This window comes from Hemitrygon akajei, chromosome 4, assembly GCF_048418815.1.
Source record: "Hemitrygon akajei chromosome 4, sHemAka1.3, whole genome shotgun sequence".
Lineage (NCBI taxonomy): Eukaryota > Metazoa > Chordata > Chondrichthyes > Myliobatiformes > Dasyatidae > Hemitrygon > Hemitrygon akajei.
In genome coordinates this window covers 30,537,159-30,555,951 of record NC_133127.1, presented here as the reverse complement: position 1 = coordinate 30,555,951, position 18,793 = coordinate 30,537,159, and the positions used below count along the sequence as shown (strand labels likewise).

General features: G+C 41.8%; 1 protein-coding gene across 1 annotated transcript in view; it reads left to right on the top strand.

Annotated features, from left to right (window-relative positions):
- rnf212 (ring finger protein 212) overlaps positions 1 to 18,793 on the top strand; it is a 77,590-nt gene that overhangs the window by 49,473 nt on the left and 9,324 nt on the right. Inside the window, exon 9 of the mRNA XM_073041895.1 lies at positions 16,302 to 16,365. Coding sequence (XP_072897996.1) covers positions 16,302 to 16,365 — 64 coding nt within the window. The remainder of the gene's footprint in view (positions 1 to 16,301; positions 16,366 to 18,793) is intronic.

Genomic DNA, 18,793 nt, shown 5'->3' with positions numbered 1-18,793 from the left:
TATTCAATTGGTCTGCCATGTCTTTGTTCCCTATGATCAATTCACCTGTTTCTGACTGTAAAGGACCTACATTTGTCTTGACCAATCTTTTTCTTTTCACGTATCTATAAAAGCTTTTACAGTCAGTTTTTATGTTCCCTGTCAGCTTTCTCTCATAATCTTTTTTCCCTTTCTTAATTAAGCCCTTTGTCCTCCTCTGCTGGTCTCTGAATTTCTCCCAGTCCTCAGGTGTGCCGCTTTTTTTTTTGCTAATTTATATGTTTCTTCTTTGGACTTGATACTATCCCTAATTTCTCTTGTCAGCCACGGGTACACTACCTTCCCTGGTTTATTCTTTTGCCAAACTGGGATGAACAATTGTTGTAGTTCATCCATGCGAGCTTTAAATGCTTGCCATTGCATATCCACCGTCAACCCTTTAAGTATCATTTGCCAGTCTATCTTAGCTAATTCACGTCTCATACCTTCAAAGTTACCCTTCTTTAAGTTCAGATCCTTTGTTTCTGAATTAATTACGTCACTCTCCATCTTAATGACGAATTCCACCATATTATGGTCACTCTTACCCAAGGGGCCTCGCACAACAAGATTGCTAACTAACCCTTCCTCATTGCTCAATACCCAATCTAGAATGGCCTGCTCTCTAGTTGGTTCCTCGACATGTTGGTTCATTAAAAAAAACATCCCACATACATTCCAAGAAATCCTCTTCCTCAGCACCCTTACCAATTTGGTTCACCCAATCTATATGTAGATTTAAGTCACCCATTATAACTACTTAGTTATTCAGGCTCTGGGGAATATGTAGGTATTCGGGGAGTGGGGGAGGGGGGTGATCTTCCAGCAAGGCTAATGAACTCAAAACTTGATAGGTCCTAAGGACTTAATAATCTGCACCCTTGAGTTTTGAAGGAGGTAGCTATTGTGATAGTACCTGTACTGGTTAGCATCTTTCAAAACACTAAATGCAGATTCTGGAAAGATTTCAAGGCAACATTATATCTTGACCTTTTTAAGAAATGAGGGAAAGAATAAACATGGAATCTTTAAGCTTTTGTCTGGCATGATTTATAGGGAAAATCCTTGAATCTATGATCAAGAATGTGCTGTCTAGAGACTTAGAAAATAATGAGTAAGGCCAATATGGATTTACAAAAGGAAAACCATGTTTGATTGGTCTATTGAAATATTTTGAGAATGTACGTATGTAGTAGAACAAATGAGGGAGGAAGTCCTTTGAGGATTGTGGAAGCTCAGTCATTGAATTAATTCAAAATAGAGTGATTTATTTCTGCATAATGGATTTGGCAAATGGAAATGAAAATAACTTTAGAGCTAAAAGATCAGCCATAACTTGCTGAATTGTAGAGCAAGTTCAGGAGGCTGAATGGGAAACTCATGCATCTTTTTCTAATATTCTTTTGCTCTTGCTACGTGCGGAGCTGTGTTGGTTATACATTCTGTATTTATAAAAAGTGATAAACTTTCATGTTGACAAGCTGGTATGGGTTCTCATGTGGATCCTTAAGTACCATGTATGCAATTTCTCACCCCTCATTTGTTTGGGAAGTCTACAATTTGGGCAAAATTGCTTATTGTGTTGCTTGTTATTCTGTTGTTCAGAAGTGTTGCCTGTTTGTGTGCAAGTGAATATCCATGCGCTGGATTGAAAGCACAGGCAGGGTTGGAATAAGTTAATCAGGGACTCATGGATTTTATATATCATGCCAAAGGGCTATGGAAGTGAAAAAAAAGTTTGCAATTTCCTGCTTCCCCTAAGGTAGAAGAATCATCACTGAAATGTCATATTCAAATGCACATAAGCATGCATAAGGCAGAAGCTTGTCAAGTGGCTTCTCTTCAGATTCCAGGAGCCCCATCCATTGACCCACTGCTCTTGGGATTGTCGTAAGGTCAGCCTTGTTCTACTCAGGACAACAAGAACCTCACAAGGTTAAAGTTTGAAGAAGCATGATTGGCTTGAAAGTCAAATAGTAGCCCAATGGGCAGACTGTCAGAGTTATCCTGACGAAGGAAATGGAGGGATTGCCTTGCAGTTCAGTCCTTATTTTGATGCAGAACTAGAAAAGTGTCTTCTCCAACATGGAGAGGTCAGCCAGTTTGATTTGCATTCTTTGGAACCCAACGGTATGGTCGATAACAATACTAGTTGCTACAACTTCCATTATCATTCAGAATCAGCTTTATTATCACAGGCATGAGTCATGAAATTTGTTAACTTGCATTACAGCAGCTTTCAGAAATTACCCATCAGTTTTTTTGGAATTCAGATGTCTTGCGATAAATGTCAGAATGCTGTAGTTAGGGTCTATGTAGCTGTCCAGGGTTTTAAGTTGAAAGCAAGTTGCTTGGGATTTCCAGCATGTGCAGATTTTCTTAAGTTTATTAAATTGAAAGTTGCTTAGAACTTGTCTTAGTTGCCTTGTCCTCTGTCAGGTCACAGGGCTAGTTGTTGCCTGTACTGATAGTTGAATGGAGTAGCAAGAGAATCCTGGAAAAGGAAACTTCTGCACCTTTTGGATGGCAGGATTGGGGCTTTCATTGCTGCCACTCAAATATTTGACTTTGGGTGTTGACTTTCAGCAGGGCATCTCAGACATCTCAAACATGCACTAAAGTAATGGACAACATAGCTTTGAAGTCTGATGGTGAAAGCAGCTGCCAGAAGTGGGCTTTGATTTGCTGGAATTGAAAACCTTGCTCAAGTGCAGCCCATAAATCTGGTAACCTCCAATGCTGCATCTGAATCTCCTTGTCTTCCTTCTTTACTCACCTTCTTACTTTTTGGCTCAGGTGGTAATGGATGATTTCTGTCAATCACCCCATTGTGTAGCATGTGGTAATTCTCTAAAAATCTCGCATTTACTACTGCAACTGCTGGTAACATTATGTCCAGCTACATCAGAGTCTCTCTCTTGTAGTCACTGGGAAACCCATAACACCATTATAACATAAAACATGGAGTAGAATTAGGTCATTTAGCCTATCAAGTCTGCTCCATAATTTTATCAATGTGTATACTTGGATGTTAAGCTGCCAACTATGATCTTCTTTTAACCACTACTTAAAACGTCATAATTATCAATCTCTAACTGCGCTATATGATCATCTACCTTATTCCATATACTGCATACATTCAAATAATAACACCTGCAATCCTGTATTCATCACCTTTTTCAAATTTCCCCCCATGCTACACTTCAACTGATTTACATTAAATGCAGTTTTGCCTTATAATCTGCCTGTCCTTCCTTAGTCTCACCACACACTGCATCTAGTTGTATACCAACTTCCCCATATTCAGCTTTATGACCTTGTTTCCCATTCTCCCCCCCCCCCCCCACCACCAAATTAGATTAAACCCTCTCCAACAGCTCTAACAAATCTGCCCGCAATGATATTGGTCCCTGGCACTCCTTGCGATCAGTGACAACTGAAGTGCACTAACACAGCATTCAGTCTCTTTAAGAAAAGTTCTTTATAGACCTTGTGAAAGGAATATGGAATTTTTGAAGTCTGGATTCCCAGTGTATTGCTAAAGCAATTTAGTCAGTTTCTAGAGAAAGTGAAAGGTGAGCAGGGCTGCAACTTGCATTTGAAATGATCTCCATGTCAGAAATTGTAAGAGTCTTGACCCAAATGCAGAGCAGCAGAGATGATTCAGCAGTGAATGATGACTTTAATAATAAACTGCGAAATAAGAAGTCACTAGTGGCCACAAAACAAGTGATTACAATACTACACAGACGGGCAACAAGGTAACTGAAGACTAAGAGCAACTAGTTGGTTCGATGGATGAACAAGGATTGTGGATGAAAGCTGAGTTTAAATAGGCTGCAGGTGATGAATTGAAACAAGTGGCTAGGTGGAGACTGGGAGGTTCCTGCCTGTGAAGTCCTGAAACTCCAACTACATGGCTATTGCTCTTTGTCAAGGTTATTCATTGCAGTACTAACCAGTAATATGGTGAGTAGCCTTTTTAATACAACTGTAAATGAATGCATCATCTAATTGTCAATGATCTTTGGAAAGTTGCTTCCTGTGTCTCCTTTAACTCTTTTATCAAGAAGGATTGTGAATAAGAGCAGGTGTTGAGTTGAACAAACGCCAGGTGAATACTTTTAGCTGGGTAGATACGGGGAGGTGTCTGCCTGCCCAGGCCTGAAAGGACCACCTACATCCCCTACAGCTGGCACCTGACAGCTAGGGCGATCCGGATGGGTCCGGTGGAACTCCAATGAATGATGGATTCAAGAAGAAGTTGGACGGCACCCAGGATCTTGTGTGGACATACAAAGTCCCCAGGCCAGAATTGTTTGATTAGGTGCCAACAATGGTTAGCCTAGCAACAGTAAGCATGGTTAACAGCTAGGCATTATGTCCCTTCCAGGCATTATGGCATTGGCAAGCCACCAGCATTGGCTCTTTTGCAGGGAACAATAGAGGGTTGATAACCATGAAACAATTTGAGGGATGACATATCCTGACAGGTGTGTAGATTGTGTTACCGTTCAGCCACACTCCTTCCATGTGGAATGGTTAAAGGCTGCAAAGCATTGCAGAAACTTCTCCATTTGCTGATTGGCTTTCTCTGACTGACCATTGGTCTATGGACGATCGCCAGAGAACAAACCCACTGAAGTGCTGAGGAGGGAGCAGAAGGCACACCAAAAGAGAGAGATGAATTGTGAGCCCCGAAGGGACACAATGTCCTTAGGGAAGCTATGGTGGCAAACCACATGTTGGAGAAACAGTTCTGCCATTTCGATGGCTGATGGAAGTTTGGGGAGGGCAATGAAGTGGGCCCTTTGAAGAACCAGTCCACCACTATTGATCACTATATTCCCATCAGAAGTTGACAAACCAGTGATGAAATTCGTAGTGATGTGGGACCATGGGCATCAAGGGACCAGCAGGGGCCACAGGAGTCCTGGGGATTGTTGGTTGGAAGAATTGGACTTGGCACATTGAGGTCAGGCAGCAAGGAACTGACTTAAATCTGCAAACATGATGGGCCACCAGAACTGGCATTACAGAAAATTCAGAGTTTGTCGTGCACCGACATAGCTGGAGAAGTGTGAGGAGTTGGCCCTCTAGAGTGCCTTCCACTGCTGGCATGTACATGTGGCTGTCAGGTGTGTTGGTCAGTGCAGGCTTGTGCTTAGGGCCTGGTGGATCTAGTTCTCAAGGTCCAAGATAATTGGTGCGAGGATCTGGAAGAATGGAATGATGAGCTGAAGGTTGATCTCCTTTTTAACTGGGTTGAACTGTCGTGACAAGGTGTCTGCTGTAAGTGCACTTTGAGCCCAGTCAGTAGGAGATGGACAAGTTGAATTGCTTGAAGAGGGCCCAGCCAGCCTGTCTTGGGCTGAGTTGGTGGTTCTGCTGAATGTATGAGGTTCTGGTAGTCAGTCCAGATCAGGAAGGGCTTGGTGTTTCCCATCAGCTAATGTCTCTATTCCTCCAAGGACTATTTAATGGCAAGTAGCTTTCTAACTGCTTCGCCATAAAAAAGATGCTGTGTAGAATTGAACTTGCACAAGCGTGTGTCTTCCCGTCCAGTCCTGGGAGAGAATGACTCTGGCACCCATGTCAGATGCGTCCTCCTCTACCATAAAAGGTCTGGAAGGGTTTGGATGGCAGTGGTGAAGCATCCCTTGAGCTCCTGAAAAGCATAGTCCGCAACAGCAAACCATTTTATCTGTGAGGTAGGTGAGAGCAGCAGCAATTTGGCTGTATTGCTGATGAAATGACAGTTAAATTTGGAGAAGTCCTAGAAGCAATGTAGCTGCTTGTGGGAGCGCAGTCAAGGCCATTCAATGACAGTCATACTTTCTCTGCGTCTATGGTAATGCTTTGGATGTAACCCAGGAAGGAAATGTCTGGGGTGTGGAATTGGCATTTTCCTAACTTGCAGCACATCAGGTTCTTGAGATGCTGGAGTACTGAATGGATGTGACATGCGTTGACTTGGGTGCCCTTGAAGAAGATGAGGATGTCTTTGAGTTAGACTAACACATACCTGTTAGTGTCTTGGAGGATCTCATTGAAGGTTGGAAAGACATCAGCAAGTATTCATAGTGGCCAGAGGGGGTTATGAACACTGTCTTCCACTCATCCACATGGCGGATGCAGATCAGGTTGTACTCACTCTGTAGATCCAGTTTGTTGAAGATCTAGGCCACGCGGAGTACTTTGAATATGCTGTCTGTCAAGGGTAGCAGTTCTTAATGTGATTTTTTTGAGTCCACGGTAGAGCACGGATGAAGACCCTCATCTTATTGACATAAAGAAGAATTGGGCACTAGCTGGGGACTGGAATGGTTGAATGTAGAATTGTAGAACTGCTGTAGAACTTCAGTGATGTAGTCATTCATGGTTTGGGTCTCAGGAGGGGAGAAGGAGAACAAACTATCTAGGGGAGCGATGGTGTTCAGAAAGAGGTCGATTGCACAATTGTGTGGTCTGTGAGGCTTCAGGATGCTGGCTTCCCTTTTTATTGAAGGTGCTGGCTAAGTCATGATATTCCTTTGGGAGTTTGGTGTGGTCAGGAGTTTACTCTGTCTCAACAAATTTACGAGGTGAAGTCAGCAGGGATTCCAGGCAAGTTGTCTGGCAGGTCAGTCTCTGAATCAGTAGTGAACTGGATTACTAGGTGAAGTGAGGCTCGTGAGTGGAGAGCCAGGAGTAACTCGAGAAGAGTGTCGGGTGAAACAATAAGGAGGAATTGGATGAACTCGTGGTGTTCTCTGATGCTCACATGCATAGGCCGTGTGCATGCTCTGAGCATCCCAGATCTCCAGGAACGTCTGTCAATGGCTGTGATGTAGAAGGGGTGAGTGATAGGCTTGGTAGAGAGCCCAAGCCAGAAAGCTGCCTGCTGCACTGGAATCCACCAGAGCCTCCTGTATGTATAGACCATAAGACATAGGAGCAGAATTAGGCCATTCAGCCCATCGAGTCTATTCTGCCATTCTATAATGGCTGATCCTGGATCCCACTCAACCCCATACATCTGCCTTCTTGCCATATCCTTTGATGCCCTGACCAATCAGGAAACTATCAACTACTGCTTTAAATATACCCATGGACTTGGCCTCTGCTGCAGTTTGTGGAGAACATTGCACAGATTCACTACTCTCTGGCTTAAAAAAAAATTACTCTTTACCTCTGTCCCTGTACCAAAGACTGCCCCAGTGGCTCCAATGACTACAGACCGGCGGCATTGACCTCCCACATCATGAAGACCCTGGAGAGACTTGTTCTAGAGCAGCTCGGGCCTATGGTTAGGCCACACTTAGACCTCCTCCAGTTTGCCTACCAGCCCCGACTAGGAGTTGAGGATGCCATCGTCTACCTGCTGAACTGTGTCTATGACCACCTGGACAAGCCAGAGAGCACTGTGAGGGTCATGTTTTTTGACTTCTCCAGTGCATTCAACACCATCTGCCCTGGTGTCATGGATTATTGATTACCTGACTGGCAGACCACAGTACGTGCGCTTGCAACATTGTGTGTCAGACGGAGTGGTAAGCAGCACTGGGGCTCCACAGGGGACTGTCCTGTCTCCCTTTCTCTTCACCATCTACACCTCGGACTTCAACTACTGCACAGAGTCTTGCCATCTTCAGAAGTTTTCTGATGACTCTGCCATAGTTGGATGCATCAGCAAGGGAGATGAGGCTGAGTACAGGGCTACGGTGGGAAACTTTGTCACATGGTGTGAGCAGAATCTTCTGCAGCTTAATGTGCAAAAGACTAAGGAGGGCTAAGGCACCGGTGACCCCTGTTTCCATCCAAGTGGTCAGTGTGGACATGGTGGAGAATTACAAATACCTGGGGATATGAATTGACAATAAACTGGACTGGTCAAAGAACACTGAGGCTGTCTACAAGAAGGGTCAGAGCTGTCTCTATTTCCTGCGGAGACTGAGGTCCTTTAACATCTGCCGGACGATGCTGAGGATGTTCTACGAGTCTGTGGTGGCCAGTGCTATCATGTTTGCTGTTGTGTGCTGGGGCAGCAGGCTGAGGGTAGCAGACAGCAACAGAATCTACAAACTCATTCGTAAGGCCAGTGATGTTGTGGGGGTGGAACTGGACTCTCTGACGGTGGTGTCTGAAAAGAGGATGCTGTCCAAGTTACATGCCATCTTGGACAATGTCTCCCATCCACTCCATAATGTACTGGTTAGGCACAGGAGTACATTCAGCCAGAGAGTCATTCCACCGAGATGCAACACTGAGCGTCATAGGAAGTCATTCCTGCCTTTGGCCATCAAACTTTACAACTCCTCCCTCGGAGTGTCAGATACCCTGAGCCAATACGCTGGTCCTGTACTAATTTCCACTTGGCATAATTAACTTATTATTTAATTATTTATGGTTTTATATTGCTGTATTTCTACACTATTCTTGATTGGTGCGACTGTAACAAAACCCAATTTCCCTCAGGATCAATAAAGTATGTCTGTCTAAAAGGTTGACGCTCGATTTTGAGGCTGTGCCCTCTAGTTCTGGATACCCCCACCAAGAAACATCCACTCCACTTCTACCTTATTTAGCCCTTTCAAAATTTGGTAGGTTCCAATAAGATCTCCCTGCATTCTTCTAAATTCCAGTGAGTACAGGCCCAAAGTTGCCAAATACTCCTCATATGTTAACTGCTTCATTCCTGGAATCATCATCGTGAACCTCTTCTGGACTCTCTCCAATGACAACACATCCTTTCTGAGATATGGAACCCAAAACTGTTGACAGTACTCCAAGTGTGCCTGAGTAGTGTCTTGATAAAGACTCAGCATTATCTCCTTGATTTTATATTCTATTCCCCTTGAAATAAATGTCAAAATTGCATATGCTTTCTTTACCACAGACTCAACCTGTAAATTAACCTTTTGGGAGTTTTTTCCGACAAGGACTCCCAAGTCTTTCTGCACTTCTGATGTTTAAATTTTCTCCCCAAATATATAATCTGCACTATTGTTCCTTTTACCAAAATGCATTGTCATACATTTCCCAACACTGTATTCTATCCAGCACTTTATTGTCCATTCTTCCAATTTATCTAAGCATTGCTTCCTCTGAACTACCTACCCTTCCACCTATCTTCATATCATCCGCAAACTTTGCCACAAAGCCATCAATTCCACTACCTAAATCATTGACAAACAATGCAAAAAGTAGCGGTCCCAATACTGACCCCTTAGGAACACCACTAGTCACTAGCAGCTAACCGGAAAAGGCCCCTTTTATTCCCACTTGCTGCCTCCTCCATGTCAGCCATTGCTCTATTCATGCCAGTATCTTTCCTGTAACACCATAGGATTTTATCTTGTTAATAGCCTCATGTGTGGCACTTATCAAATGCCTTCTGAAAAGCCAACTAAACGACATCCACTTCCTCTCCTTTGTCCTCCTAGCTTGTTACTTCCTTGAAGAAAATTTAACAGATTTGTCAGGCAAGATTTCCCTTTACAGAAACCACGGTGACTTTGACTTATTTTATCATTAGTCTCCAAGTACCCCGAAACTTCATCTTTAATAATCGAGTCCAACACTTTCCTAACCACTGAGGTTAGACTAACTGGCCTATTATAATCTTTCTTTTGCTTTCCTCCCTTCTAAAAGAGTGGAGTGACATTTGTAATCTTCCAGTCCTCTGGGATTATGCCAGAATAAAGTGATTCTTGAAAGATCATGACCAATGCATCTGTTATCTCTTCAGCAACCTCTCTCAGGGCTCTGGGATGTAGTTCATCTAGTCCAGGTGACTTATCCACCTTAAGGCCCTTGGGTTTGCCTAGCACTTTTTCATTGTAATAGCAACAGCACTCACTCCTGTTCCCTGATACTCACAGACCTCTGGCACGCTACTAGTGTCTTTCACAGTGAAGTCTGATGCAAAGTACTCATTAAGTTCATCTGCTATTTTTGGACCCTATTACTACCTCACCAGCATTATTTTTCAGTGGCCTAATATCAACTTTCACCTCATAGAAACATAGAAAGCCTACAGCACAATACAGGTTTTTTGGCCCGCAAAGTTGTACCAAAGTTCTACCTTAGAAATCAGTAGACTTCCCCATAGCTGTCTATTTTTCTAAGCTCTATGTACCTATCCAAAAGTCTCTTAAAAGACCCTATTGTATCCGCCTCCACCACTGTTGCTGGCAGCCCATTCCACGCACTCACCACTCTGAGTAAAAAAATTACCACTGACATCTCCTCTGTACCTACTCCCCAGCACCTTAAACCTGTGTCCTCTTGTGGCAACAATTTCAGCCCTGGGAAAAATCCTCTGACTATCCACACAATCAATGCCTCTCAGCATCTTATATACCTCTATCAGGTCACCTCTCATCCTCTGTTGCTGCAAGGAAAACCTGTTTTCATATGGCATGCTCCAGGCAACCTCCCTTTTATTCTTTATGTAACTGAAAAATCTTTTAATATCCTGCTTTATATTATTGGCTTGTTTGCCCTTATATTTCATCTTTTCTCTATTTATAGCTTTTTAGTTGCCTTTTGTTGGATTTTAATACCTCCCAATCATCCAACTTCCCACTCACTTTTCCTACCTTAATATGCCCTTTTCTTAGTTTTTATGCAATCCTTTTTCCTTGTCAACTATGGTTGCCTGCTCCTGCCATTTGAGAACTTCTGTGGGATATATCTATCTTGTTCTTTGTTAACTATTCCCAGAAGCTTAAACTATCTCTGCTCTGCCATTATCCCTGCCAGTATCCTCCTCCAGTCCACCTGGGCAAGCTCCTCTCTCATACCTCTGTAATTCCCTTTATTTCATTGTGTTACTGATACATGTGACTTATGCTTCTCCCTCTCAAATTGCAGTATGAATTCAATCATATTATGATCACTGCCTCCTAAGGCTTTCTTTGCATCAAGCTCTCTACTAAGGTCTGGGTTATTGCACAACATTCAATCTAAGATGGCCTTTCTCCGAGTAGGCTCAAGCACTTTGTATAGAGCCGTCACGGTGTGCTTTCTAGTTGATGGACATCTCATGGGGACTCAACTCATTTTTCCAAGTGCTCCGAGAGGCTGTGATGGTAATGGGCCAGCAGTACTTCTACATTCCAGCACACTTAATCCAGCTCTGAGGGTGAGCCTTGAAGCAGGCGAAGTATCTGATTTACCAACTTACTTCCACTTCCCGGATGGTTAATAACCCAGCACACTTCAGTAGTAAAATCTTCATATTTGTTGCAAGTGGGGTATTGGTAGACCCAGTTAGCAGGGGCCCAGTCAAGAGAGAAATGACAAAGCTAATCTTGACATAGTCCATAACATACAGAGATGGCTGGAGCTCGAATTGTAAGGTGCACTAGGGGTTGGTTGGTTGAGAGTAATGAGATGATGGTTAATGGTTTCTTGCTCCTTCTCGATCATGTGCTCCTATCAACAGATGGCTTCCTTTCAGCAGGCAAATTCTGCTGGGTCATTTGCTCTTTCACTCATCCTGTCAGGAAATGTAGAGTAAGTCTGACCCGAGCACAGAGCAGCAGAGAAGATGTAGTGGTGAATGGTGAATTCAATAATAAATTTCAAAATAACATGCCATGAAGGACAAAAAAACAAGCAAGAACAGATACTAAACTGACCGGCAGCAAGGTAACTGAAGACTACAAGCAACTGGTTGAAGTTGGCTGATCCTATGGGTGAACAAGGATTATGAATGAGAGTTGGAGTTAAATAGGCTGCAGGTGAAGAATTGAAATGAGTGTAGCAAGGAGCTAAGCACACAGACTTGTGGACCTGTGCTGAGGGAGATTATGTAAGAGATGTTGTTGCCAATCCAAACTGACTGACTGGGATCTGCAAGTGAGGAAGTTGAGGATCAAATTGCACAAGGTGGTGTTGAAGCCTGGAAATGAAAGCTTATTGATTTCTATTGAGGGGATGGTAGTATTGAATCTCAAGCTGCAGTCAATGAAGAGCATTTTGATGTATGCTCCTTCACTGTCCAGCTGTTTCAGGATTGAGTGAAGAACCATTGAAATGGCATCTGCTGTTGACCTGGTGTGATGGTAGGGAAATTGGAGTAGATTCAAGTCACTAATTAGGTGGGAGTTGATATTTTTCATCACCAACCTCTCAAAGCAGCTCATCACAGTGAATGTAGGTGTTGCTGAACAATAGTCATTGAGGCAGTTTACCACGTTCTTAGGCAGGTGGGTATCTCAGTGCCAAAGTGAGAGGTTAAAGGTAGCAGTGAATAGTCCAGCCAGTTGATCAGCACAGGTCTTTTAGTACTTGTCCAGGTATCCCATCTGGGTCGGATGCTTTCCATGGGTTCACCTTCCTGAAGGATGCTCTCACATCGACTTTAGTTTGGAGGAACATTGTTTGGTTTGGTGGTATACATGAACTTGAATTGAATGTAAGTTTTTTTTTAGTCTTTCCTTCCTCCCAACAATCATCAAGCTTTCAAAATCCAGGTTAAAATCACTACCTCCTTACTAACTTCAGTGATTTGTTTTAACCTTATTGTTGTTTGACCTAGAAGCAGTGGTAACTTATTTAAAATGGAATTATTTGTTTTTTAATGATCCATTCTGGAGGGAGGTTCATTGGGTGGAAGTTAGTTTTCAGCACCTTTTTTGAATATATGGTATGAATTATTATTTTCTGATCATTTGAACAACAAATGAATTCTGCAGCTGTTTTTTAAATTTGAATGGCATTTCTGTTGGATCTTAAAATAAAATAAGTGAAAATGAGAATAGAAAAACATTCATCCTTTCCAAACTTTTTGTTATTCAATTCCATATCTCTGCCAATCCTGACCTAAAACACATATACCATTACTTGTTAAACTAGAATGTTTTTGCATTGGAATCGACCGTTTCATAAGTTTACTCATTTTCGATTAACTTTTTTTTATGACTTCCTGAGCTCATAATTATATCCCTGGTTCCCATAAACTATTTTTGCTTTTATCCAATTGATACATTTGCAGTCTTAAAACCTGGATTATATCTGCATATACTTTAAATAAATGTTTAGTCGTATGAGTGTAATACTCAAGAGTTGTGTTTCCTATATCATGCAACATAACATAAGACCATTGGCTTTGATGAATATTTTATAGTGATATTTTTGAGAGTTACTGGAGTCTTATAACTTGCATAGTTGATAACCTTGTTGAGCATTTTTGTTTTCATCTGAAAATCTCTTAACTTCCCTAGTTGCCATAGATAAATAATCTAAAAGCATGATACATTTTTGTTTGACCTTTTTTTTGTAGTTTCAGTTCAAGCTCTCTTTGAATCCTAATCATTAATTACATCCTTAGATAATTTTAGTAATCAGGTCTTCATCTAATACTCTGCTAATATTATTTCACATAATTTTTCTGTGTATCAGAATGATGAATATCTGTATTGCATAACAGAATACTTTATACTTTGGTGAATGTCAAATTTAGATATGTGCAAACAGATTCAAGGTAAAGATGTTCCTATTGTGTATTAAAAAGTACTTTCTTTTTGAATTGCATAGGAGAGAGCTATATGGAACAGTGTTTTAATGATACATATTTAATACTAGTCACTTCTTATGGTGAACATTCCCTGTCTGAATTTACAGGGAATATTTTTGAATGTTTATGGATATTTTTGATCCCAAGACCTGGGCTGTTACTACAAAAATGTAATATCTGATTTTGACTGAAAATGAGGTTGCACAATTTCCGAAATCCCATTATCCAACAAATTTTCATAATTTAATGCATGTTGGCCTGGATTGAGGCGTTTTACACAGTGGTTTTGAATTTTCCCCTAATACCTCTGGTATTCTTTAATGTTTTTTCACTCAAGCATTTTCCAGTCTTGATGCCAAATGTATCAACCCTGTAATTGCCAGAATCATGTCTTTTTCAATATAGAGTAACTCCATCTACTGACTCCTGATGTCCTTTCACAACCTCAAAGTCAAAGCTTGAGTTTATTGTCACATGCACAAGTACATGTATGCACAGATGTGATGAAGAACTTATCTGAGGCAGCATCACAGGCACGCAGCATCAAAAGTAGACATTCACAACCAAAATATAAATTAAACATAAATTATACTTAATTGTACAAGAAAACACAATTAGAACAAAGGAAGCCCATTTAGTGGGAAGTGGTCATAGTGTGCTCACCTGTAGTTATTAGGGTTAAAACTGAATGGTTGAAGTGAATTAGCTATTTTAAAAAGGTGGTGTGGGACTTCAGGCCCTCTACCGAATGGTAGTTGCGAAAAGATGGTGGGAATCTTTGATGATAGATGTTGCCTTTCTGAGGGAGCTTCTGTAGATATTACCAGTAATGGAGTAGGATGTGTTGGTGATATTAGGCAGTGTTCACTACTCTCTTCAGGTTTTTACATCCTACAAGGCAAATCAGTAATGTGATGGAATACTTTCCACTTGCCTTAGAGAATGCAGTTCAAACAACATTCACAAATCTTAATTCAATCCAGAATGAAATTGTGTGTTTAATTGATCTGGTCCACATGCATTCAAGCAATTTCAAAAAGGAACATTTCAACCACCTTTCACAATCCTACAGCTTCTGCTACTTATTGAGACATGATAGCAGATGCATAAGAATGCATGCAAATTACCTTCCATACACTTAATATCCTGGCCGAAATATATTGGTATTCCTTTGTTTAGATGGCACACATGACACTATGCATTGATAGTGAAGGGAATGAATGTATAGGGTGGTGGATGAAGTGTCAATCAAAGGAGGCTACTCTGTTCTTGATGGTGGCAAGCTTGTTGAATGTTGGGACTGTGCTGATCCAGGCAGATAGAGAGTATTCCATTGCATTCTTGATTAGAGTTTTGCCTATGGTGAAGAGGATAGAAACATAGAAAACCTACAGCACAATACAGGCCCTTCGGCCCACAAAGTTGTGCCAAACATGTCCCTACTTTAGAAATTATTAGTCTTACCTTAGCCCTCTATTTTACTAAGCTCCATGTACTTATCTAAAAGTCTCTTAAAAGACCCTATCTTATCTGCCTCCACCACCGTTGAAGGATATCTTGGACGCAATCCGAAACATCCCAGACCGTGGCACCTGGGAGGCAAACTACCATCCGAGTTTCTTTCCTGCGTCCACAGAATCGCCTGTCTGACCCCCTAACTATAGAGTCCCTTATCACTACTGCCTTCCTCTTCCCTTCCCTACCCATCTGAGCCACAGGGCCGGACTCTGTGCCAGAGGCACGGCCACTGCTACTTCCCTCAGGTAGGCTGTCCCCAACAGGAGTACTTATTATTAAGGGGTACAGCTACAGGGGTACTCTCTAGTACCTGACCCTTCCCCTTCCCCCTCCTGACTGTGACCCACTTGTCTGTCTCCCATGGCCCTGATGTGACCACCTGCCTATAATTCCTCTCTATCACCTCCTCGCTCTCCCTGACTAGGTGAAGGATATTATGTGGTGAGTCATTCACTGCAAGATTCATTTTATTTTTAAATGTCCTTGTAGCTACAGTATTTTATTGGCTGGTCCAGTTAAACTTTTGGTCATTCCAGAATATTAAAGGTGAGAGAGACGTTTGTTGTTAGAATCAAAGTTGTTGGATGTCATGGTGGAATTCTGTTAATATTTTACAAGCAAGAGATGAAATTAAAGACATACCCCTTGGGATTGGAGTTGAGAATACTACCAACATGAGCCAGAGTTGACACAACATATGAAATGAATCATATTAATTTGTAATAACTATTGAATTCTGAAGAAAATGCACTAGGAAGCCAGTGTAGTTCCCTAAGGGCTAGGGTGATATATGTGTTTCTGTTTATTTTAACACTGGAAGGAATCAACAGGGTTCAGGATGAGTTGAAATTCAAGCAGGAGGTATTAGAAAAAGTGAATTTTTTACCTTTTAAATAGGTTTCAGTTGTAATTGAGCTAAAGCTAAATGTACATGAAAGAAAATATAATTGAAGTAACAAGGATTGCAATACTAAATAATTATTCTTCATCTCACTGTTTTAATAAACCAAGATATATCAATAGGCTTTCCAATTGCTGTGTAAAGAAAAGGCATAATTTCTATTTTATTCTGGTAAGAAACAAGAAGTAGTAGGCCTTTAATAAGTTGATTTTAACGTGTTTCTGCAACACATTTCACTTGCCACTATGCTATTAATAATGGTGTTTATTAATTTTTGTGCACATTTTGCACAATATTGTTCAAAAAATGTAATGTAACTTCAAATGTTAACATGCAACTATTTTGTTTATTCATTAGCACCTTCCATGAAATCAGCAGTGTACTTTTCAGTTCCACAGTCAAGACCATCCACCAGTGAAAAGTATGTTATGTTAAGATGGTAGCTTTGGAACATGATGCTGGGCATATCTGTTTTTCTCACGATCTTTACTAATCCCCACGTCAAGGTGACCCTTTCACAGGTCCTAACGCTAACACCTTGCCCACTGATGCGTTATTTTTCATCTCCACCATACCTGGACAGTTGCATGCCTGGAATACACTTACTAATGCTGTAGTGCAGACTACAATGGGAAGCATATAAGGCCCAATCAGTAAACTATCCTGAGTCTTGAGTGGTGTTAAGTTTTTAGCATGAGATTATTGTCACTCAATGATTTATATGTTCATGGGCCTGTTTTTTGAAAATTCATTAGTGCTTGAGTATCAGGGTGTGAAAGTTTCTGAATGAGCTCTTCTAAAGAAAAATAGTAATAAAGTCCAGTAAGGAGGTAAAGTCTAGGTATGCACTTTTTGAGAGGCATGGCCGATCTGGGATATTATTGGCATATCATGTCAAAATATGGCCTGGTGAGGAGACATTGGTTTGTGATCTTGGGGATGAAAGATCACTGAATGGAGATTTGGCAGAATATTAAGAAGATGAAGTTGGCTGAGATTGATAGGCAATGGAGGAAGGAATATTATTAGAATGTGTGACAAGATCAAATGACTCCATATAGGTAATGTACTTCAAGTTGAACAGTAGATCTACTACCCCAAAGCCTGAGGTTTCACAATGACAGAACAGTAGATCTACATCACTTCCTACCTACACCTTTTCTCCCCCACAGTAGTTGGGTGGGACTATATTGGAGATCATAGGTTAAGGGTTGAAAGGTGAGAATTTTTAGGGTAACATGAGGGGAAACTTCACTCAGAGGGTAGTGAATGTGTTGAATGAGCTACCAGCACAAGTGGTGCATGCAAACTCGATTTCAACATTTAAGAGAAGTTAGGTATATGGTTAGTAAGGATATGGAGGGCTGTGGTCCTGGTGCAGGTTGACCAGGGCTCTCTGTGGTCAGTAACTGAGGTCGGCAGGTCCAGTGGACAACAGTTGGTGAGGCCCTAGCTCGGCAAGTTCCCTCATATTGACAAGTCCCAGGACTTGCCAACTTGTACAGGCAGTAGACACGAGGACTAGTGACCACTGCGCCCAGGTCAGCAGACACTGCGTTTGGAAGTCCATGTGAGTCTGGAGTTCAAAGCCTGAAGTTGAAAGCCCTGTGATCGGCGAGTCCTGGGTTTGATATTGGATGTTGAAGGTTGAAGGCTAATTCCGCCAAGTCCAGAAGTCGAAGCCCAATGTTTGATACCGTTGTGCCAGTGTTTCTGGTAGTTAGAAGCCTGAAGTCTGCAAGTCTGTTAATTCTGGGGCTAGGAATAATACCTGCCCCTCCCCCAAGGTTGGAAAGTCCCAGGGTCAGAGGTCAGTGTGAGTCTGGAGTTCAGAGTTCCTTGATCTGCAAGTTCTGGGGTTGATAACAAAACTTAAAGCCTGAAGGTTGAACCCTGAGGTTGGCAGGTCCAAAAGTTGAGGTCCTATGTTGAGTCCCCTCCGTTGGCATATCCAGTAAACTGGGTTCACTCCTGCTTTGTACATTCTTCCTGTGACCACGTGGGTTTCCTCTCGGTGCTCTGGTTTCCTCCGACATTCCAAAGAAGTACAGGGTAGTAGGTTAATTGGTCACATGGGTATAATTGCTTGCCACAGTTATGGTCAGCAATTGTGACTGTGAGCCTTTTCAAGTCAGATCAGGAGTAAAACAGGGATGCTTGATTGCCCCAACTTTGTTCACCATCTTCATTGCGACAACCATCCACATCTTCAAGGATGATCTACCCCCAGGAATCGAAATTGTCTACAGAACAGATGGCAGACTTTTCAATCTTGCCCATCTCAAGTCCAAAAAAAAAACATCCACAAGTTCCCTCATCGAGTTCCAATACACAGATGACAACAGCTCTCTCAGAAAACCACCTAAAACAGATTCTGACTGCCTTCAACTGTGCATACATGCAACTTGGACTTACCATCAATTCCAAGAAGACTGAGATCATCTACCAACCGTCACCAACTGAGACAAATTGGATAGAACCAACAATTCAACTTGGCAAAACAATCCTGTAAAACGTGGACCACTTTCTGTTCTTTGGAAGTCACCTCTGCTTCAGTGTCGACCTTAATGATGAGATACAACATCATCTTAAATGCAATGGAACAGCTTTTGGACGTCTCCGAACAAGACTCCTTTATGATCGCTGACATCCAAACAGACACCAAAATGTTAGTGTACAAAGCAGTGGTGATCCCAACGCACCTGTAAGCATCAAAAACCCGGACAACATACCAATGACATCTGAAGGCGCTTGAAAAGTTTCATCAACGCTGTCTTTGAAATATCTTAAATATCAGCTGGGAAGATAGAAGAACCAACGTCAGCGTGCTAAATGATGCAAAAACAATG